The sequence below is a fragment of the Haematobia irritans genome, chromosome 1 (genome assembly GCF_050003625.1).
Source record: "Haematobia irritans isolate KBUSLIRL chromosome 1, ASM5000362v1, whole genome shotgun sequence".
Classification (NCBI taxonomy): Eukaryota; Metazoa; Arthropoda; class Insecta; order Diptera; family Muscidae; genus Haematobia; species Haematobia irritans.
In genome coordinates this window covers 80,887,255-80,911,178 of record NC_134397.1, presented here as the reverse complement: position 1 = coordinate 80,911,178, position 23,924 = coordinate 80,887,255, and the positions used below count along the sequence as shown (strand labels likewise).

General features: G+C 35.3%; 1 protein-coding gene across 1 annotated transcript; it reads right to left on the bottom strand.

The window, feature by feature from the left end:
* Positions 1-4,530: 4,530 nt before the first annotated feature.
* On the bottom strand, positions 4,531-5,007 carry LOC142226615 (uncharacterized). Its single transcript, XM_075296715.1, has one exon. The coding sequence runs from the start codon at positions 5,005-5,007 to the stop codon at positions 4,531-4,533; it is 477 nt and encodes a 158-aa protein (XP_075152830.1).
* Positions 5,008-23,924: the final 18,917 nt, after the last annotated feature.

The following is a 23,924-nucleotide window of genomic DNA, read 5'->3' as shown; positions in this document are numbered from 1 at the left end:
AATAGCTTAAAAACAGAGTAAGTATTCATAAAATGGTACAAATCATTTAAAGTTTGTCGAAAAAAATTCTAATTCCAATCTGAAAAAATTATGAATTTTGAAAATATTTTAGGTCAAACGTTTCCGATAAGCGTTAGAATCCATTAAAAATTATAACAATTATCTATTTGACAAAATATCACAGAATATTTTAATTTACATCCAAGACATTCAATTTGGATCACACCTAAAGAAGTGATGCAAATTCAGTGCAACGGCTGTTGAAATGGAGGACTTCCGTCATATGACAAGCCCATGTTAAATTCATCGCTTCTGCGTCAATTTTGCACCACTTCCGGATCCAAAAAGAACATTTTCATTACTTTTTTTGGCGACCCTTTTTTTGCTGGGTCGTTTATCCTTTTTATGTTATTATAATATTCTAAATTTATTTTGCTTTGAACGCTGAAAATATATTGTCGTGAGGCCAAAGAGTTTGTACACTTATGTATAGTGATCTTTTATATTTCCACATTGCCACCAGCAACATTGTTGGCTGTTATCTATGTGGACAAATGCGAATGTATCTTGTCTGTAGGCAGAAATGTTATCAGCGGTCTACCTAAATATAATAGAACCATTAGGGCTGATAACACACAGATTAGGATGCTACACATGCGTATAGTAATAAAATCCACGTGAAGGATTTTCCACACGAAGAGATAACAGCAAACACTTAGCTATAATTAGATTAAGAAGTATTTTACTTTCTAGTGTATAAGTTATTGTAAATTTAACAATAAAGAGAGTTTCCACTAAACCATCGTGGCGGGCACATCGCTTTATTTTCTTCCTTCACCTGTATCTTTGATATACAACTAGGAGTCGTTGTACATTTTGGTGACCCCCACGTGATAGGTAGGCATATTGAAAATGTCTAATCTATCAATGTGATAGAAACACGCAGGGCCAAACCCGTGAGTGGGTAGTGCTGTGAGTGTTAGACAAAAAGTGTAGTTAAATTTCGAGGAAGGAATTTTCTAAAAAATAAATAAAAAAACATACATTTCGTGAATATGAATTTCGAATAATTCATTAAACAACAAAGGGTGTTGGGCGAATATATTGTATGGCTTTGTTTGCAATTGGACAAAATTGTTAATTCTTCACATACAGAGAAAGGAAAGGTAGAAGTAAGAGAGTGTGTAGCCTTAGGAAAATCCTTCTATGAGTTACAGAAGGATTTTATAGAAAATGATGGGGAGCTCCTTTGTGTGGGACAAGCTCCATTCGAACATAAAATATTCACTCTAGGTGTGGAGTATTCTTTTAAAAAAATTATTATCTAGGCAGGCAGGCAGGAACGAGGAAGTATCCTTTAAAGTAAATAAATTTATATATGAAGAACTTAGGAATCTTTTGGAAAAAGAATATTTTCTTGACATTTGTGCTGATGTTATCTGAAATGATAACTCAATAAAATCAGCACCAGAAAAATCAAACATAAAAAACGATTATTTTGAAATCGGTGGAATGTGGTTTCCATTAAGAATAGAAATTCCTAAATTAGTCCCAATCGTGGATGATTTTAGTGGAGACCATTTCAAAATAAATGGAATGTGATTCCATAAAACTTCCATTGAACTGTGAAGGAACATATGAGGGACCAATAGGCGATAAAAATGCCGGGAAGGTTCATCCAAACTGAGAATGGTTTGGATGAGAATAATAGCGACATGTCAGACACAAAGACAGTGGTCCCAAAAGATATAAAAGCATCGAAAGGAAGAAAGGTGCAAAGCGATGTGTTGTGTGATAATGATGGCAGTATTAACGTTGTTTCAAAACCTGATTCGAGTATCAACTCAAAGATGTCCGCGGTAAAAATATTGAACAAACAACAGAAAAAGAAGGAAGTTATAGCTGCCAAAAATGGGAAGTCGCAAACAACAACTAGTGGGATAACATCATCATCCACTGCAGCGAAATCAGTGGACTTTCCAAAAAAGGGTCCAAAATTTATCTTTTAGGGAACTTTTTAATTGATAAAATAAAACTTCCGCATGACCATTGCATTGTGAAAGATGGTGGTCTATGTTCTTTATCCGTTGCCCGCCTATTAATTGTTTAAATGATGTTCTAATTCTGTCCAACTCTGTACAATTGATGTCTGACAAAGACGATTTGCATACCTCATTGTAAAGAGCACTAATTGAATTTCCCACTTTTTCCTGCCAACTAATTCTTTCTAATATACTCATTTTGTCGGAATTCATATAACAGAACCGATAACGTTTAAATATTACAAAGATACAAGAACTTCAAAACGTGAACAAACAAAACACAACACAAGAGAACCAATCTTTCAAATCCGAAAAAAAAACAAACAAAATAAGAAACAATATGAAAATACCAATATATATTTCTCTCTTAGAGAACAAAAACCAAAATATTTCACAAACAACAAGAAAAAATAGAGAAAAAATATATATTTTAATTTGACTTACCGTCTTTTTTCACCTGAAAAATATCTATAAATTTTTGTTCTTCTCCTTTTTTATTATTAGGACACTCTTCTTCTATATCTTTTTGAATTTTTCTAAAAATGTTTCCTTTTTTCACTGGTTTCACTTCTGCACTTTTTTTTTTGTTTTTTGCATTAAATCTTTTATTACGCGACGCGGTATGTTCTTCTTTGTATATTTATCTTTCTTTATACCCTTCACCACTACTGTGGTACAGGGTATAATAAGTTTGTGCATTTGTATGTAACGCCAAGAAGGAAAAGTCTGAGACCCATCGTTTAGTATACCGATCGTCTTAGAATTAAATTCTGAGTCGATTTAGCGATGTCCGTCTGTCTGTCTGTCTGTCTGTCTGTCTGTCTGTCTGTCTGTCTGTCTGTCTGTCTGTCTGTCTGTCCGTCTGTCTGTCTGTCTGTTGATGTATTTTTGTGTGCAAAGTACAGCTCGCAGTTCTAGTCCGATTGTCCTAAAATTTGGTACAGGGTCCTGTTTCGGCTCAAAGACGATCCCTATTGATTTTGGAAAAAATCGGTTCAGATTTAGATATAGCTGCCATATATATTTTTCACCGATCTGGTCATAATTGGCGTGTATATCAACCGATCTTCCTCAAAATCCGTACATCCGAATATTTTATGAGTCTCGAAAAACTTGCAAAATATCAGCCAAATCGGTTCAGATTTAGATATAGCTCCCATATATAGCTTTCGCCCGATTTACACTCATTTGCCCACAGATGCCAATTTTTTGCTCCGATTTAGTTGAAATTTTGCACAGGGAGTAGAATTAGCATTGTAGCTGTGCGTGTCAAATTTGGTTGAAATCGGTTCAGATTTAGATATAGCTTCCATATATAGCTTTCGCCCGATTTACACTCAAATGACCACAGAGGCCAATTTTTTGCTCCGATTTAGTTAAAATTTTGCACAGTGAGTAGAATTAGCGTTGTAGCTATGCGTGCCAAATTTGGTTGAAATCGGTTCAGATTTAGATATAGCTCCCATATATAGCTTTCGCCCGATTTACACTCATACGACCACAGAGGCCAATTTTTTGCTCCGATTTAGTTGAAATTTTGCACAGGGAGTAGAATTAGCATTGTAGCTATGCGTGCCAAATTTGGTTGGAATCGTTTCAGATTTAGATATATCTCCCATATATAGCTTTCGCCCGATTTACACTCATATGACCGTAGAGGCCAATTTTTAACTCCGATTTAGTTGAAATTTTACACAGGGAGTAGAATTAGCATTGTAGCTATGCGTGCCAAATTTGGTTGAAATCGGTTCAGATTTAGATATAGCTCCCATATATATGTTTTTCTGATTTCGACAAAAATGGTCAAAATACCAACATTTTCCTTGTAAAATCGCCACTGCTTAGTCGAAAAGTTGTAAAAATGACTCTAATTTTCCTAAACATCTAATGCATATATATCGAGCGATAAATCATAAATAAACTTTTGCGAAGTTTTCTTAAAATTGCTCCAGATTTAAATGTTTCCCATATTTTTTTACTAACATTGTGTTCCACACTAGTGCATTAGCCGACTTAAATTTTGAGTCTATAGATTTTTGTAGAAGTCTATCAAATTCTTCCAGATCGAGTGATATTTAAATGTATGTATTTGGGACAAACCTTTATATATAGCTCCCAACACATTTGACGGATGTAATATGGTATCGAAAATTTAGATCTACAAAGTGGTGCAGGGTATAATATAGTCGGCCCCGCCCGACTTTAGACTTTCCTTACTGGTTTTTAATATGTATTGCTTTCTTATATTTCACTTTTTAATATAGCACTTTTTGCAATTATTTTACATTACTTCTTAGATAAATATACATATATTTTTTTTTTACAATTGAACGCGACACTTTTCGGTATATATATATTTTTTTAATCGCTACACTATTTGAATCCCTGGTGGGGGGAAACTCAAAATTCAAAAAGTGTTCACTATTTTTTTGTGCGATATTCACCACAGTCGAGTGTTATAAGTTCCTTACCACTGGTGGGGGGAAACTTAAAATTCAAAAGTGGGTACGGGGTCACCAAATGACTCGGGTATTTCTAATTTTTGTAAAAACGCTGGACCTTCAAACCATAATTTATTACCTATTAGCTCCTTCCTCAGAAGCCCTCGAGATAATAAATCTGCAGGATTCTCGTGGGATCTTACATGTCGCCACTGGAATATCTCCGTTCTGCTTTGTATAGAACTCACTCTATTCGACACAAATATCTGCAATGTAGCAGGTTCCAATTTTAGCCAACTTAAGACTATCGATGAATCAGTGTGGAATGTAATGCTACTAGTTTCGATCGGATCTTTTAAACCTTCTACTACAGTTTCCATCAAATCAACCAGCAACATACTTGCACACAATTCTAAGCGCGGCAAAGTTACTATTTTTAACGATGCTACCCTTGACTTTGATGCGGCTAACCTACCTATATCATCCATAGCTCGTACATATACAGCCGCTCCATATGCTTTCATTGAAGCATCACTAAAGCCGTGCAGTTCAATTTGACTAGGATTTGACAAAATTTAAAAAAGCACTTTCGAAACAAGAAGCGCTTTAAGAATCTGAGACGGCGAACAAGTGGAACGGATTATCTAAGACAAATAAACCCGATGAGCAAACTGCCGAAACTATGTACAAAATAAATAAGGATAAGAAAACTGGTCAAGCTGAGATAGACGAAGAGCCAAATAAATCAGAATATGCTTTGGTTTCTGCTACAAATTCGAGATTAATCAACGACAAAGAAATCCACATGACATAGGAGCTAGATCAATTGGAGGTTTCGGTCTTAAATATCAAAGGTTTTCATCATTATTATATATGGTTATCACGAGATAAGTCATTTGTAGGCGGAATAATCGTCTTCAAATTATATCATCGATGGGAAATAGAATCCATTTCTGTCTGGTTGCTGCAATTATACGCCAAATTAAAAAAGGTAAATTGTAATTATTTATGTACTCCAAATTTAGTTCCTTAAAATACGAACGCGAATTTTGGTTATAATATCATTTCTGAACTTCTCTTATATAAACTTTTTTCCTTGTCCAAAAGCCGATTAAGTCGTTATGCCCTTATAGTCAAGCGATTCAATTTAAAAATTGGTATCTTTACATAAAAGGCTAGGGTCAATTCTAAAAAATTCTTAAAATTAAAGAAAAAGTCTTTAAATTTGTGGAGTTTTTGTATCTTGAGCACAAACCAAAAAAGCGTTCAAAAATAGAAGATGTTTTCAAACACTCTATTTTAAAAACGTATATGTTACATAGAATAATTTCTACTTGAAGTCGAGTCTGAATTTGCAAATTTAAATTGTCGTTAGCGCGTTTTTAAAGCTCTTTGATAAAGGCTGATACGGTCAAAATTTGGTCAAGGGAAAACGCGTGTAAATCGGTGAAATCGTTTATTTAAAAAATCAAATTAAATTTCTTTTTCAAGTTCAATTAGTATAAAATTCAGGAAAAATATTCAGTTAGGCTTTCGCTTTTCCAAATCCGAATTGCCGGGCCTCACGCTTGACACCTGCCATCAGATTTTGTACAGCCACCTTCTTCGCCTCAGAAAGCCAGTTTGCCTTGAACTGCTGCTCGTCCTTAGCAGTTTTTATGGTCTTCTTTAGGTTCCGCTTGACAATAGCCCAGTATTTCTCAATTGAGCGGAGCTCTGGCGTGTTGGGAGGGTTCTTGTCCTTGGGAACCACTTGCACGTTGTTGGTGGCGTACCACTCCATGGCCTTTTTACCGTAATGGCAAGATGTCAAATCCGGCCAAAACAGTACGGAACAACCGTGTTTCTTCAGGAAAGGCAGACGTTTATTCAAACACTCTTTCACGTAAATTTCTTGGTTGACAGTAGAGGTGTGCGCGTGAGGGAGTTTTCACGCACGCTCACAAATTCAAAATGTCATTCACGCACGATCACGCACGCCTGTTTTAGAATTGCTCACACTCACGCACGCTCACGAATGAATTCGTAACATTCACGCACGATCACGCACGCCCGTTTTTGAATTGCTCACACTCACGCACGCTCACGAATGAATTCGTAACATTCACGCACGATCACGCTCGCCCGTTTTGGAATTGCTCACACTCACGCACGCTCACGAATGAATTCGTAACATTCACGCACGAAGGTTTTTATTGATTCACGCTCACTCACGTTCACGAACCAAAATCCTGCAAAGATAAACACTCACGATTGCAGAATAGTGACTACCGCACGCTCACGACGGGATATATCAACTCACGCACGTTCACGAACAACAAACTTATTCACGCACACTCACGATTCGAAAAAAACTACTCACGCACGTTCACGAACAACGAAACGTACTTCCACACACTCACGATTCATAAAAAAAACTATTCACGCACGCTCACGATGTAAAATGCAACTCACGCACGTTCACGACTATTATACTTACAAAACAAACGAAAAAATGTAATTCACGAATGAGTACGAACTTAAAAACTTACTCACTCTCGCTCGTGATACAAATGAGCTACCCACACAAATTCGCCAAAATATTTCTAATTAATAATCTGAAGTTGAAAACGTACTCAATTAAAAAACAAGTAAGGAAAGTCTAAAGTCGGGCGGGGCCGACTATATTAAACCCTGCACCACTTAGTAGATCTAAATTTTCGATACCATATCACATCCGTCAAATTTGTTGGGGGCTATATATAAAGGTTTGTCCCAAATACATACATTTAAATATCACTCGATTTGGACAGAATTTGATAGACTTCTACAAAATCTATAGACTCAAAATTTAAGTTGGCTAATGCACTAGGGTGGAACACAATGTTAGTAAAAAACCAGTAAGGAAAGTCTAAAGTCGGGCGGGGCCGACTATATTATACCCTGCACCACTTTGTAGATCTAAATTTTCGATACCATATCACATCCGTCAAATGTGTTGGGGGCTATATATAAAGGTTTGTCCCAAATACATACATTTAAATATCACTCGATCTGGAAGAATTTGATAGACTTCTACAAAATCTATAGACTCAAAATTTAAGTCGGCTAATGCACTAGGGTGGAACACAATGTTAGTAAAAAAAAATTTTCGATACCATATCACATCCGTCAAATGTGTTGGGGGCTATATATAAAGGTTTGTCCCAAATACATACATTTAAATATCACTCGATCTGGAAGAATTTGATAGACTTCTACAAAATCTATAGACTCAAAATTTAAGTCGGCTAATGCACTAGGGTGGAACACAATGTTAGTAAAAAAATATGGGAAACGTTTAAATCTGAAGCAATTTTAAGGAAACTTCGAAAAAATTTATTTATGATTTATCGCTCGATATATATGTATTAGAAGTTTAGGAAAATTAGAGTCATTTTTACAACTTTTCGACTAAGCAGTGGCGATTTTACAAGGATAATGTTGGTATTTTGACCATTTTTGTCGAAATCAGAAAAACATATATATGGGAGCTATATCTAAATCTGAACCGATTTCAACCAAATTTGGCACGCATAGCAACAATGCTAATTCTACTCTCTGTGCAAAATTTCAACTAAATCGGAGTTAAAAATTGACCTCTGTGGTCATATGAGTGTAAATCGGGCGAAAGCTTTGTATGGGAGATATATCCAAATCTGAACCGATTTCAAGCAAATTTGGCACGCATAGTTACAACGCTAATTCTACTCCCTATGCAAAATTTCAACTAAATCGGAGCAAAAAATTGGCCTCTGTGGGCAAATGAGTGTAAATCGGGCGAAAGCTATATATGGGAGCTATATCTAAATCTGAACCGATTTGGCTGATATTTTGCAAGTTTTTCGAAACTCATAAAACATTCGGATGTACGGAATTTGAGGAAGATCGGTTGATATACACGCCAATTATGACCAGATCGGTGAAAAATATATATGACAGCTATATCTAAATCTGAACCGATTTTTTCCAAAATCAATAGGGATCGTCTTTGAGCCGACACAGGACCCTATACCAAATTTTAGAACAATCGGACTAAAACTGCGAGCTGTACTTTGCACACAAAAATACATCAACAGACAGACAGACGGACAGACAGACGGACAGACAGACAGACGGACATCGCTAAATCGACTCAGAATTTAATTCTAAGCCGATCCGTATACTAGAAAGTTGGTCTATGATTACTCCTTCTTGGCGTTACATACAAATGCACAAACTTATTATACCCTGTACCACAGTAGTGGTGAAGGGTATAATTAACAGATACAATTAACATTTTAATCAAATCAAAATATAAATTCAATTAAAATTTGGATTGATTTTGGCCGAAAAACTTAATTAATTTTTAATTGAGGCAATCAATGATTTATAGTGTTATTGTTTACTTATTTTATTTTTTATTATATTATAATTACATATATTATAATTATACTATATAGAATTATTTTTTTTTACATCTAAGCCAAAATTTAATGAACCAATGAAACCAATTATTTCCGAAAATTATTAATTTTTTATTTGGAAGTATGTTTTCAATTTAAAAATGTAAAAATGTTCAATCATTATTATACCCTTCACCACTACTGTGGTACAGGGTATGATAAGTTTGTGCATTTGTATGTAACGCCAAGAAGGAAAAGTCTGAGACCCATCGTTTAGTATACCGATCGTCTTAGAATTAAATTCTGAGTCGATTTTGCGATGTCCGTCTGTCTGTCTGTCTGTCTGTCTGTTGATGTATTTTTGTGTGCAAAGTACAGCTCGCAGTTTTAGTCCGATTGTCCTAAAATTTGGTATAGGGTGCTGTTTCGGCTCAAAGACGATCCCTATTGATTTTGGAAAAAATCGGTTCAGATTTAGATATAGCTGCCATATATATTTTTCACCGATCTGGTCATAATTGGCGTGTATATCAACCGATGTTCCTCATATTCCGAACTTCCGAATATTTTATGAGTCTCGAAAAACTTGCAAAATATCAGCCAAATCGGTTCAGATTTAGATATAGCTCCCATATATAGCTTTCGCCCGATTTACACTTATTTTCCCACAGAGGCCAATTTTTTGCTCCGATTTAGTTGAAATTTTGCATAGGGAGTAGAATTTGCATTGTAACTATGCGTGCCAAATTTGGTTGAAATCGGTTCAGATTTAGATATAGCTCCCATATATAGCTTTCGCCCGATATGAACTTATATGGCCCCAGAAGCCAAAGTTTTACCCCACTTTGCTTAACATTTTGCACAAGAAGAACGTGAATTTCATCGTGAGCGTGAATTTGTCGTGAATGTGAGTTTCTTCGTGAGCGTGAATTTTCTCGTGAGCGTGAATTTTTCGTGAACGTGAATTTTTTCGTGAACGTGAATGTCATCGTGAGTGTGAAGTTTTCGTGAATGTGAATTTCTTCGTGAACGTGAATTTCTTCGTGAGCGTGAATTTTGTCGTGAGCGTGAATTGTTCGTGAATGTGAATTTTTTCGTGAACGTGAATTTTGTCGTGAGCGTGATTTTGAAAAAATTTACTCACGCACATTCACGAACAGAATTTGATGTTCACGCACGACACATTTTTGTTCAGTCCCATTCACGCACATTCACGTGATTTGGTCAAAATTTCATTCACGAATCTCGTGACTCACGCGTGAATCACGCGTGTCACGAAAATTTCGTGTCACGCGCACACCTCTAGTTGACAGTCCCGGAAGCTATGAAAATGCTGCTTTTCAAGCCACAGGTACAGATGGCTTGCCAAACCAGATATTTCTTTGCGAACTTTGACAGTTTTATGTGCTTGAAAATATCTGCTACCTTTCCCCTTCCTTTTGCCGTATAAAACTCCTGTCCCGGAAGCTGCTTGTAGTCGGCTTTGACGTAGGTTTCGTCGTCCATTACCACGCAGTCAAACTTCGTCAGCATTGTCGTGTACAGCCTCCGGGATCGCGCTTTGGCCGTCGTATTTTGTTTATCATCGCGATTTGGAGTCACTACCTTCTTGTAAGTCGATAGTCCGGCTCGTTTTTTGGCTTGATGCACGGTTGTAGACGATACACCCAGCTTATTTGCGGCATCTGGGAGAGAGAGGTTAGGGTTTCGCTTGAAACTACCGGCAACTCTCTTTGTCGTCTCAGCGGCTTCCAGTTTTCGATTTCCCCCCGATCCAGACTTCCTGGCTGTCGACAAACGTTCCCCAAACACTTTAATTACATTTGTAACGGTTGATTTGGCAACTTTTAGCGATTTTGCCAGCTTTGCGTGCGAGTAGCTCGGATTTTCGCGATGCGCGAGCAAAATTTTGATACGCTGCTCTTCTTGCTTGGACGGCATTTTGACAACAGAAGAGTGAATTCCAAAATCAAAATAGGAGCAACATTCTACACACACACCTTCAAAATGAGGGGTGTTACGGTTTTTTAAATGCAAAATTGAAAGAAATACGTCAAGTTTATATTGACCAAATTTTGACCGTTTCACCCTTTACACAGAGTCATTATAAAGTCCATAATTGCGTACAGACTTCAAAATTCCTAAATTCTTTCTCCCAAGATGGCAGTGACAATTTTTATATCAAACGTTGTTTTTTTCATTTGTTGTTGATTCTTGAAATTCGAAATATATTTCCATGTATGCAATTCCCGTTTTTATAAAGTCTGTAGCTTCGTGCTCATAAAAAACGGAACATTTTGCATCTACCATGATATTTGTGTCATTTTCTATAGCCAATACGATGAATATTATTCAGACTATTTTTTAAGAAATAATGTCAACAGCTGACCAATATAAAATTAGTATTTCGATTGCAGGTAATTGAAATTCCGGGATTTTTGCTCAAATTTTGTGAAAGATTCGGGAATCTTCCTGAAGACGACACTCCGGGACAATCCAAGCGAACCCCGGCCATCTGGCAAGCCTATATAGATCCCATCACAAGTTTTTCTCAAGGAAGTCATATTGAACACGCCCTTTTTATACCCTTCACCATAGGAGGGGGTATATTAACTTTGTCATTCCGTTTGTAACACATCGAAATATTGCTCTAAGACCCCATAAAGTATATATATTCTGGGTCGTGGTGAAATTCTGAGTCGATCTGAGCACGTCCGTCCGTCCGTCCGTCCGTCCGTCTGTTGAAATCACGCTAACTACCGAACGAAACAAGCTACCGACTTGAAACTTGGCACAAGTAGTTGTTATCGATGTAGGTCGGATGGTATTGAAAATGGGCCATATCGGTCCACTTTTACGTATAGCCCCCATATAAACGGACCCCCCAATTTGACTTGCAGACCCTCTAAGAGAAGCAAACTTAATTCGATCAGGCTTATATTTGATACATGGTGTCAGCATATGATCTCCAACAACCATGCAAAAATTCGTCCACATCGATCCATAATTATATATAGCCCCCATCGCCAGATTTTGCTTGCGGGGCCTCTAAGAGAAGCAAATTTCATACGATCCGGCTTATATTTGGTACTTGGTGTCAGCATATGATCTCTAACAACCATGCAAAAATTGGTCCACATCGGTCAATAATTGTATATAGCCCCCAAATAAACCGATCTCCCGATTTGGCTTGCGGAGCCTCTAAAAGAAGCAAATTTCATCCGATCGGGGTGAAATTTTGTACATGGTGTTAGTATATGGTCTCTAATGACCATGCAAAAATTGGTCCACATCGGTCCATAATTATATATAGCCCCCATATAAACCGATCACCAGATTTGACCTCCGGAGCCTCTAAGAGAAGCAAATTTCATCCGATCCGGCTGATATTTGGTACATTGTGTCAGCATATGATCTCTAACAACATGCAAAAATTGGTCCACATCGGTCCATAATTATATATAGCCCCCATAAACGCCGATCACCAAATTTGACCTCCGGAACCTCTTGGAAGACCAAAATTCATTCGATTCAGTTGAAAATTGGTACACCGAAAAAAAAGTTTACTATTTTTTATGAAAAATGAACTAACCCATAGTAAGAATGACCATGATTTGGCGCCAAAGATTTTTTTCATCTAGATAAGTTCATGATTTTCTTATAAATTAGTTCATGTATTACATCGTATTTTAGTTCATTATTACTATGCTGTGGGAAGAATATAGTTAAACTCATTCAAAATATTCCTGCTATCCGGAAAAATTAACAATTTTTTGGGAAACCTGTATTGAGAAATTGGTTTGAAATAAACTGTTTGTCGGTATAATTTTCAAAAAAGTAGAGAAATTGAGGAATCAAAAGTACAAAAAGCCTGTATACAACTAAGAAATTTTTCGTACAAAACAAGTCAATTTTCTATAACCACCAGTATTTAATTTCAAAGAATTATTATTATATTACACAAAACTATGGCTTATGATATACAATAAAGGAAATATTTTTATTAGTACGTTGGACGCATTTACTTCTCGGTAGTTAGTAATTGCTTCTTCAAAAGAGTAATATTCTATGTTATTAGGACTAAACTAATTAATTTAAATGTCCATGTTTTCTATCCATATGAAAGATATATGTGGCATAAGTTGCTATATTCAATTGAATTGTCCAATTTCATCGATTTTGGCTAACTTTTGTTGGGCGGATTTGGCTTAGAGGCATCTGAAGTTATACAAAATATAAGAAAAATATTATTAATTAATTAATTCTATCGTTCATATTGATCTTTAACTTACGGTTTTCAAGAGTATTTCCTAGAGCCAATAAGGATATCAGCTTAATTAGTATTAAACAGTAAGAATATTCAAAAAATTACCATTGCGAGACCTGTCTACCTGCAAGTGAAAAAAATAATTTTTAATAAATTGAAATTTTGGTTTTATTAAAAACGGACAAAATACCGTTTACAGAAAAACTTACCACATTGAAAAATCCATCCAGTAGGTACATTATTGGAATCATATCCATGGACAAATGGGACAAATGAAATTATTCTCAGAATATAATTGAAATAAAAATATTATAAAATTAGACATGATTTCCACTTGTCAGTATAGCATTTAGTATTTAAGGTGGATATTAAGTTCGAGTTTAGCGGCTAAAATTGCAATTTCCATGATAAGTTTTCTTTAATAATCCATTATAAAAAATAATCTTTATAAAAAAACTTGATTTGGGCTATTCTCATTCAAGTTATATTTAAATTTGTATCGAAGACGTATAATTGTATACTTTGCTTAGTGATTTATTTTTAATTTTAGCGGCTAAACTCGAACTTAGTACTCACCTGTAGGAATTGCTGTAACATAAAAAATAGAGATTCAAAAAATGGTTGCTTCTCAACCTGTGACCCAGATGTAGAATAAATATAAATCATCCTATTACCACTCATGTTGTATATTTTTTATGTAAATCAATTTAAAATCCGCACTAATTTTAAACTAACATATTAACAGAAATATACAGTTCCTTAATCTGTTATTTGTTTTTTATCAATAAAAAGCGTTTTTGATTCCTCTAACATCACATCATTCACTTCTCAGTTTCTAAAATGTTTCGAAATAAATGTATTTTCATTAATAAACACCAATACCGCACGTACAATTTTGCAAAATTAAATCCACGTGTGCACTTCATAAATGCATCAACATAACTGAATGCAACAATAAAACTGAAAGACACAAATAGTCATAAGGGATACATACCTGCCGTAAAGAAAAACAACTCCACACACACACGTTCCCTTTCTGATCTTGCTATTGCAAAAAAACAACTCTCACCACAAAAGATACCAACAACACACAAGGAACATTCCATTGTCTCTAGAATCAAAACAACCAACAACAGCATAAATGACGCAATAACAAACACAAACAATCATACGAGATATACACAAAATGTCTCTAAAAACTCCCTCGCATGATGCACTCACATTTTCCAGTAGCACGTTTATTGATTAGTAGGAATTCTATCTATAAGTTAAGGTAAAATATATACGAGGAATATATGAGGAATCTATAAAAATTATATGCACCTGTCAAGGATTATATTAACTAATTTTTATTCTATTTTAACTAAAATTTTCAATGTGAGTAAAAACACTCCAACATATAATAAAAAGGGAAATAATCTGTAAGTAGTCATCGTACGAATCGGTAATGTCGTTAAGTTAATTTTTACTACAAAAAATTTTTTTCCATACAAAATTTTGTCTTAGTAAATTGTCCACATTTCGTAGTAAGATTTTTATATTGCCCATGTATTTTTATAATAGAATCAACGATGCATTAACTACTGTGTTGGAAATTTATTTAAGGAAAAATCCTTCCCATTTCGTAGTTAGTGAACTAAAAAACATTTACTGAATTTTTATAAGTTTTGCTTTAGCTAAGTTAATTTTCGTTGTGGTTACGAAAAATGAACTATATTACAGTAAATTTGTTGAAATATGTGGAAGTCAAAATGGTCCTTAAATTTACAAGACACTTTTTTTTCTGTGTACGTGGTGTTAATATATGGCCTCAAACACCCATGCAAAAATTGGTCGAAATCGGTCCATAATTATATATAGCCCCCATATAAACCTTTCCCCACATTTGACCTCCTTAGCCCCTGGGAAGAGCACAATTTATCCGATTCGGTTGAAATTTGGTACGTGATGTTAGTATATGGTATCCAATAACCATGCCAAAATTGGTCCATATCAGTCCATAATCATATATAGCCCCCATATAAACCTATCCCGAGATTTGGTTTTGGAGCCTTTTGGAGGAGCAAATTTCATCCGAGTCAGTTGAAATTTGGTACATTGTGCTAGTATATGACCGTTAATAACTATGCCTAACTAGGTCCTTATATATCCCTCAGATAAATCAATCACCAATCACACAAAAATTGGCCCATATCAAGTTCATAATTGTATATAGCCCCAATATAAGCGATCCCCATATTTCAATTCTGGGTCTCTACGTACCGTGCAAAAGTCCATATCGATTCGTAATTATTTGTAGACTTACCTATACATACCTTTTTTGTCTAGTATATACCACGTATGGACTAACTCACAATTTAGAAAACGATGTAAAGAAGTTTCAAGATACCACAACCCAAGCAATTCGATTGTGGATGACAGTCTTTCGTAGAAGTTTCTACGCAATCCATGGTGGAGGGTACGTTAGCTTCGGCCTGGCCGAAGTTACGCCCGTATATACTTGTTTTTCTTTATTATTATTCATCTATGGAGTAATCCTTACAGACTAACAATGCCTAAGTATTTAATAATAGTGTTATATTTCTTTTTATAGTATATTTATCTTCTGAAATATCAAAATATTTATAGTATTTATTAAACTTATCACACAGTCGGCGAACAGAATCGTTATTTTCAAAGTTTGTGCGAAAGTACTGAATGCGAAGCAGTTCAAAATTACGAATAGGTCTTGACGGTATATTGAATGTGATACTGTTAAGAAGGAACTCAGATCAACCATAATAACATCAACCATATTTAAAACAGATATTCAGCATAATACGTCTACTTTTCAGTGTAGGCAATTTGACAAGGGAAAGTCTTTCCTTGTACGATGGCATGGTTTGAGGAGTCCACTTGTTCCGACGTAAACAAAACAGTAGAAATTGCTTTTGTACAGATTCAACACATTTGATACTGTGGGTACCATATTACAAATCTATATTCAAGGATTGGACGCACAAGTGAAGAATACAAATTCCTTGTTACAAATGGGTCAGAAAACTCCTTAATCCAGCGTTTGACAAATCCAAGTGATCCATATGATTTATTGACGGTCATAGATATGTGCGATCTAAAATCTAGTCTCCGATCCAACAGTATTCCGAGATCCTTAAAGGATTCAACAGTTTCAAGCATGTCGTTATTAATATAGTAATTTGTATCAATGTGGTTCAATCTATAAAAAGAGATGTGCTTGCATTTTTATACCCTAAACCACATAATGGTCAGGGTATAATAAGTTTGATCGGCCAAAAAATGTGCCTACCAGAAATATTGATTTTAGACCCCATAAAATATATACCGATCGACTCAGAATCACCTCCTGAGTCGATCTAGTGCTTGGTGTCCGTCCGTCTGTCCATGTATTTGTTGTTCACAGGATTCCGGCCGCAATTATTAACCGATTTGGATGAAATTTAGTACAGGGTGTTTTTTGGGAACAAGGACGAACGCTATTGAATTTGGAAGAAATCGGATCAAATTTAGATATAGCTCCCATATATATGTATCGCCCGATTTCGACATATAGAGTCACGTTGCGCTTTTTTACTTACCGATCGTCATCAAATTTTGCACATAGTAAACTTTTTCATCACCCTTTAAGTCTGCAACATTTTATCGAAATCGGTTCAGATTTAGATATAGCTCCCATATATATGTATCGCCCGATTTTCCCAAATTTGGCCATAAAAACCTTATTTATTAAGCGATCTTACTCAAACTTGGCTTACTCTAATCTTTTATGGTACTGACAATATGTGCCAAAAATAATCGAAATCGGTTCAGATTTAGATATAGCTCCCATATATATGTATCGCCCGATTTTGCCAAATTTGGCCGTAAAACCCTTACTTATCAACCGATAGTGCTCAAAGTTGGCTAAATATAATCTTCTATACCTCTTACTGTATATGCGCAATTTCATCGAAATCGGTTCAGATTTAGATATAGCTCTCATATATATGTATCGCCCGATTTGCTTAAATTTGGCCGTAAAACCCTTATTTATGGACCGATCGTACTCAAAGTTGGCTAAATGTAATCTTCTATAGCTCTAACTGTATGTGCGCAATTTCATCGAAATCGGTTCAGATTTAGATATAGCTCCCATATATATGTATCGGCCGATTTTGAAAAATTTGCCCCTCATAACCTTATTTTTGACCATAGGGGCCTCATTAACTAACTGATCGTACTCAAATTTTACACAAAGTGACCTTCTGTGGTATCAATCATACCTGCAAAATATTATACAAATTGGTTCAGATTTAGATATAGCTCCCATATACACCCTCAAAAAAAATCGCTTCTTTAACATATGTTCCAAACATATTTTGCAGGAAGCACATATATTTTTGGATACTGCCGAAACATTAATCTGTTTGGTTTATGTGAACATATTATATGTTTGGAAGCATTTTGAGCCCAAAAATATTATATGCTTGGAAGAATTTTTCCCAAAGACGATTGTGCTCATTCCCTAACATACTCGTAATTTTTACTTCCACGAAATATATTTGTACTTGGCACCTTTTTCTGTAATACAAATAATGTTGAAGAAATTCACTTTTATAAATTTTTTAAATTTTACCTTTCGCCTGCACGGAGAATCGAACCGAGGTCCATACAGTTTGTAAGCCAACACACTTTCCACTGGGCTACGTAGCTGTTATAGTCACCATTAGATAATTATCGTTATAAGTTACATTTATATAGCATAGTTTGCAGCGCCCACGAGCCCATGCAAACATAACATTATTTAACAGAAACATACATTTGTTTGCCACGTGGAGCAGTGGTTAGCATGTCTGCCTAACATGCAGAGGGTCGTAGGTTCAATCCCTGCTCCGACCGAACACTTTTTTTATACCCTTCACCATAGGATGGGGGGTATATTAACTTTGTCATTCCGTTTGTAACACATCGAAATATTGCTCTATGACCCCATAAAGTATATATATTCTGGGTCGTGGTGAAATTCTGAGTCGATCTGAGCATGTCCGTCCGTCCGTCCGTCTGTTGAAATCACGCTAACTTCCGAACGAAACAAGCTATCGACTTGAAACTTGGCACAAGTAGTTGTTATTGATGTAGGTCGGAGCAAATGGGCCATATCGGTCCACTTTTACCTATAGCCCCCATATAAACGGACCCCCAAATTTGGCTTGCAGACCCTCTAAGAGAAGCAAATTTCATCCGATCCGGCTGAAATTTAGTACATTGTGTTAGTATATGGTCTTTAACAACCATGCAAAAATTGGTCCACATCGGTCCATAAGTATATATAGCCCCCATATAAACCGATCCCCCGATTTGGCTTGCGAGGCCTCTAAAAGAAGCAAATTTCATCCGATCCGGCTAAAATTTGGTACATGGTGTTAGTATATGGTCTCAAACATTCATGCAAAAATTGGTCCATATCGGTCCATAATTATATATAGCCCCCATATAAATCGATTCCCCGATTTGGCTTGCGAGGCTTCTAAGAGAAGCAAATTTCATCCGATCCGGCTGAAAGTTGGTACATGTTGTTAGTATATGGTCCCTAACAACCATGCAAAAATTGGTCCACATCGGTCCATAATTATATATAGCCCCCATATAAACCGATCCCCCGATTTGGCTTGCGAGGCCTCTAAGAGAAGCAAATTTCATCCGATCCGGCTAAAATTTGGTACATGGTGTTAGTATATGGTCTCAAATAACCATCCAAAAATTGGTCCATATCGGTCCATAATTATATATAGCCCCCATATAAACCGATCCCCCGATTTGGCTTGCGAGGCCTCTAAGAGAAGCAAATTTCATCCGATCCGGCTGAAATTTGGTACATGGTGTTAGTATATGGTCTACAACAACCATGCAAAAATTGGTCCATATCGGTCCATAATTATATATAGCCCCCATATAAACCGATCCCCAGATTTGGCTTGCGAGGCTTCTAAGAGAAGCAAATTTCATCCGATCCGGCTGAAATTTGGTACATGTTGTTAGTATATGGTCCCTAACAACCATGCAAAAATTGGTCCACATCGGTCTATAATTATATATAGCCCCCATATAAACCGATCCCCCGATTTGGCTTGCGAGGCCTCTAAGAGAAGCAAATTTCATCCGATCCGGCTAAAATTTGGTACATGGTGTTAGCATATGGTCTCAAACAACCATGCAAAAATTGGTCCATATCGGTCCATAATTATATATAGCCCCCATATAAACCGATCCCCCGATTTGGCTTGCGAGGCCTCTAAGAGAAGCAAATTTCATCCGATCCGGCTGAAATTTGGTACATGGTGTTAGTATATGGTCTACAACGACCATGCAAAAATTGGTCCATATCGGTCCATAATTATATATAGCCCCCATATAAACCGATCCCCAGATTTGGCTTGCGGAGCCTCTAAAAGAAGAAAATTTCACATGATCACATGGTGTTAGTATATGGTCTCTAACCACTATGCAAAAATTGGTCGAAATCGGTCCATAATTATATATAGCCCCCATATAAAATGATCCCCAGATTTGACCTCCGGAGCCCCTTGGAAGAGCAAAATTCATTGGATTCGGTTGAAATTTGGTACGTGATGGTAGTATATGGTATCCAACAACCATGCATGAATTGGTTCATATCAGTCCATAATTATATATAGCCCCCATATAAACCGATCCCCATATTTGACCTCCGGAGCCCCTTGGAAGAGCAAAATTCACCCAATCCGGTTGTAATTTGGCACGTGGTGTTAGTATATGGTCTCTAACAACCAAAAAGTGGTCCATGCCGGTCATAATTATATAACCCCTATTTAAACCAATCACCAGATTTGACCTCCGGAGCTCTTAGAGGGCCAAAATTCATCAGATCCGGTTAAGATTTTGTACGTGGTGAAATTTTGTACATTGTGCAGTATATGTCCGCTAACAACTATGCCAAAATTGGTCCATAGCCGTCTATAGTTATATATAGCCGATCCCCAAAAGTAATCTAGCAAAATTTTATTTCTATAGAAAATTTTGTCAAAATTTTATTACTATAGAAAATTTTGTCAACATATTACGATAGAAAATTTTGTTAAAATTTTATTTCTGTAGAAAATATTGTCACAATTTTATTATTATAGAAATTGTTGTCAAAATTTTATTTCTATAGAAAATTATATAAAAATTTTATTTCTATAGAAAATTTTGTCAAAATTTTATTTCTATAGACAATTTTGTCAACATTTTATTTCTATAGAAAATTTTGTCAAACTGAATTATATAGTATTCAATCGACTTTTTTTTATTTAATATATTCTCCGTATGGACTAACTTACAATTGAGTAGACGGTGTTTTAAGAAACCTTGCCATCGGCAAGTGTTACCGCAACCCAAGTAATTCGATTGTGGATGGCAGTCTTTAGTACAAGTTTCAATGCAATCCATGGTGGAGGGTACATAAGATTCGGCCTGGCCGAACTTACGGCCGTTTATACTTGTTTATTTTTATTTACACATGTATATTTATACTATATTAAATTTGTATAATGAAACTTCGAAATGTGGGTTATTAAAGATTTATAGTCTGTAACAGTGGTTGATGTAAACGAAATTGACTGATTTTGGATAAAATATTATTTTTTATTGCAAAAATTACAATTTTGTAACAAAAAACTGGTTTTGGTACAAAACTTTAAAATTTGGAAGGATTTCAAAAACTCTAACAAAATAAGAAAGTGGAGTCGAGTATAAACATACATAAATAATTTTATAATATAAACATAAATTTATTTAGGCGTGAACAGTTTTTTACTAGCATTTAACACCATTGCTCTAAAATGCCTTTTATTTTTCTTTAATAATTCATTTTAGAGAAAATAAACTTTTTAAATTGTTTTAACTGCAAAACTCGAAACATATGCTCTTTGTTTTTCAAATGCTCTTTGTTTTTCAAATGTCTATTCTCTTTACTCCGAATACTCATTCTAATATTCAAATTAAATAGTATTTAGACTTAAGCATATCAAATTTTTGGCCTTATCATAAAACAGTTTTCCGAAACAACATACAAGCGGTTTCACAGAAATTGTTCTCTTTTGATGTGTTATGTTGATATCTTTCGTCAACTCTCCCGGTTTCCATCTCTATTTCTTTCTCTATACTCTCTCTGTCGCTTTGAATAAAATATCACAATATATGTATGTTTAGTCGAAATTTGTAAATTTATATATGTATGCATTCACACATATGATTTTTATGAAACATTCATGCCCCAAACATAATATATTCTAACATATTAACATAGATGTCCCAAACATTTAGTGTTAGTTTAGGAACATTACATGTTTGCACTTAAATATATTGTGTTTTAAAATTGTGCCCAAAACACATTTTGTTTATATCGGAACATATGAAAAACATATTTTTCTAAGTGTGTATGTATCGCTCGATTTTGTCATATTTGGCCATAATACTCTTATTTATTAACCTATGTTATTCAAATTTCAAAATTTGATGTACTAGCTGATCGTATTTAGACTTACATGTAGCTCTTACATAAATCTATTGCCCTATTTGCAGAAATTTGGATTTATTACCCACAACTAATTGACCAATTTCCTCTTTTTTAATAATGAACTCAATATTAGTGGCATACTAACTCTTTTGGTGCAAAATAAACTATAGCTCCTAATATTATGTTCCCCAAACCGATACCAATGATACCCCCCAAATGCTTATGTTTACTAATTCAGTAGGGGAGGTTTAGGGTATGATATAGTCGGCCCCGCCCGACTTTCTGCTTTACTCACTTGTTTTATGTTCAGTTACATCATATTTAGAGAACACCAGTTGTACATGCTACTTAGATCAGATTGAAGTAATGCTTGGGCATCACTATTCCGGATAATTTTCCTAATTTTTTCTGGATTAACAATAGCGTTGATGCGTGAAAGGAATACATCTTCTAGTTCATTCATTAGAATCAAATCCTATAATTTATTTTTATAATTTAGAATGTTGTTGACTTGAAAAACATCATTTTGTAAGCCAACACACTATCCGCTGGGCTACGTAGCTGTTATAACGATCAAAAGACAATTATCGCTATAGCCGTCAACGCACAAGCATTGCAAAACATAATTTTCGGTGCCATCGAGCCGATGTAAAGAACGTTTATTTGACAGAAATATTTTCGAGACAAGTTTCAAGTCGATAGCTTGTTTCGTTCGGAAGTTAGCGTGATTTCAACAGACGGACGGACGGACGGACGGACATGCTTAGATCGACTCAGAATTTCACCACGACCCAGAATATATACTTTATTGGGTCTTAGAGCAATATTTCGATGTGTTACAAACGGAATGACAAAGTTAATATACCCCCATCCTATGGTGGAGGGTACAAACAAGGTTTCCATTAACTTGTTTTTAAAGGACTTTTATAGAATATGAAAAAAAGCTGAAACACACAAAAAATTAAAATTTGCTTCCTAGAGTCAAGTACATAAAACCTAAATTTAAAAGAGAATTGTATTTTAAAAGTATCCTTACTTGAATTCTCCGCTTCTTTGGCTCAGAATCGATACCAAAATTGTTAAAGTAAAGACAAAATCTTTGGATCCGGGCATGCTTTTTTCAGTGTGAATTCCCAAATTCAGAAGTAGAAAGTATTGTTAAGTAAAACCGTCTTTAAACTAAAGTGTTGAATAACATCTCCTATTTTTGAACACTTTTTTCTTTGTACACCCAGAGAAATGGTTGGTTGCAATTCGATCATTACAATGAGGAAATGATGTCAGTAACTTATTTTTTGTTACAAGAACAAGGTTTTGATTATTTTCCCCATTATACATCCAACACGACCATAAAAAAGTTCACAGGATCAAAACGAAATTTCCATAACCATTCAATTAGTTACAATAACCAATGCCGATAAATTTGGTTTTATGCTGCATAAAATTGTTGAGCTAACCACCAGCATAGTGAGACCTACATCATGGGAATCAACAAATGGTTGGTACAACAAAAAGTTGAGTATACTAATAGAATCTTAGTTCAATTATAGCACGGGCGTAAGGTAGTTGTTGCAACAAATAAATATTTATATCAACATCGACATGGTAAATGGTATGACGCTACAAAATTTGCAGAACGGGGAACAGCATTTACTCGATAATAGTCCGCAATACATTGAATAAAGTTTATCACATAGAAAAGAAGTTGCCTTCAGGTAAGTATCGCACCGATTTATAAAAAAGGAATATTACAAAAGTTTCCATAAAAATTGCAGGCTTCATACACCAACAAACACAAATACTTTTTACGGCAAGCGAGCTTTTTTTATTGTATTAAGCATACAGGACGAGTCTAAGTCGATAGAATCTTAGTTCAATTATAGCACGGGCGTAAGGTAGTTGTTGCAACAAATAAATATTTATATCAACATCGACATGGTAAATGGTATGACGCTACAAAATTTGCAAAACGGGGAACAGCATTTACTCGATAATAGTCCGCAATACATTGAATAAAGTTTATCACATAGAAAAGAAGTTGCCTTCAGGTAAGTATCGCACCGATTTATAAAAAAGGAATATTACAAAAGTTTCCATAAAAATTGCAGGCTTCATACACCAACAAACACAAATACTTTTTACGGCAAGCGAGCTTTTTTTATTGTATTAAGCATACAGGACGAGTCTAAGTCGATCTGTATTTATATCTAGAGGATTAAGGAAGAAATTTCTGGCAAG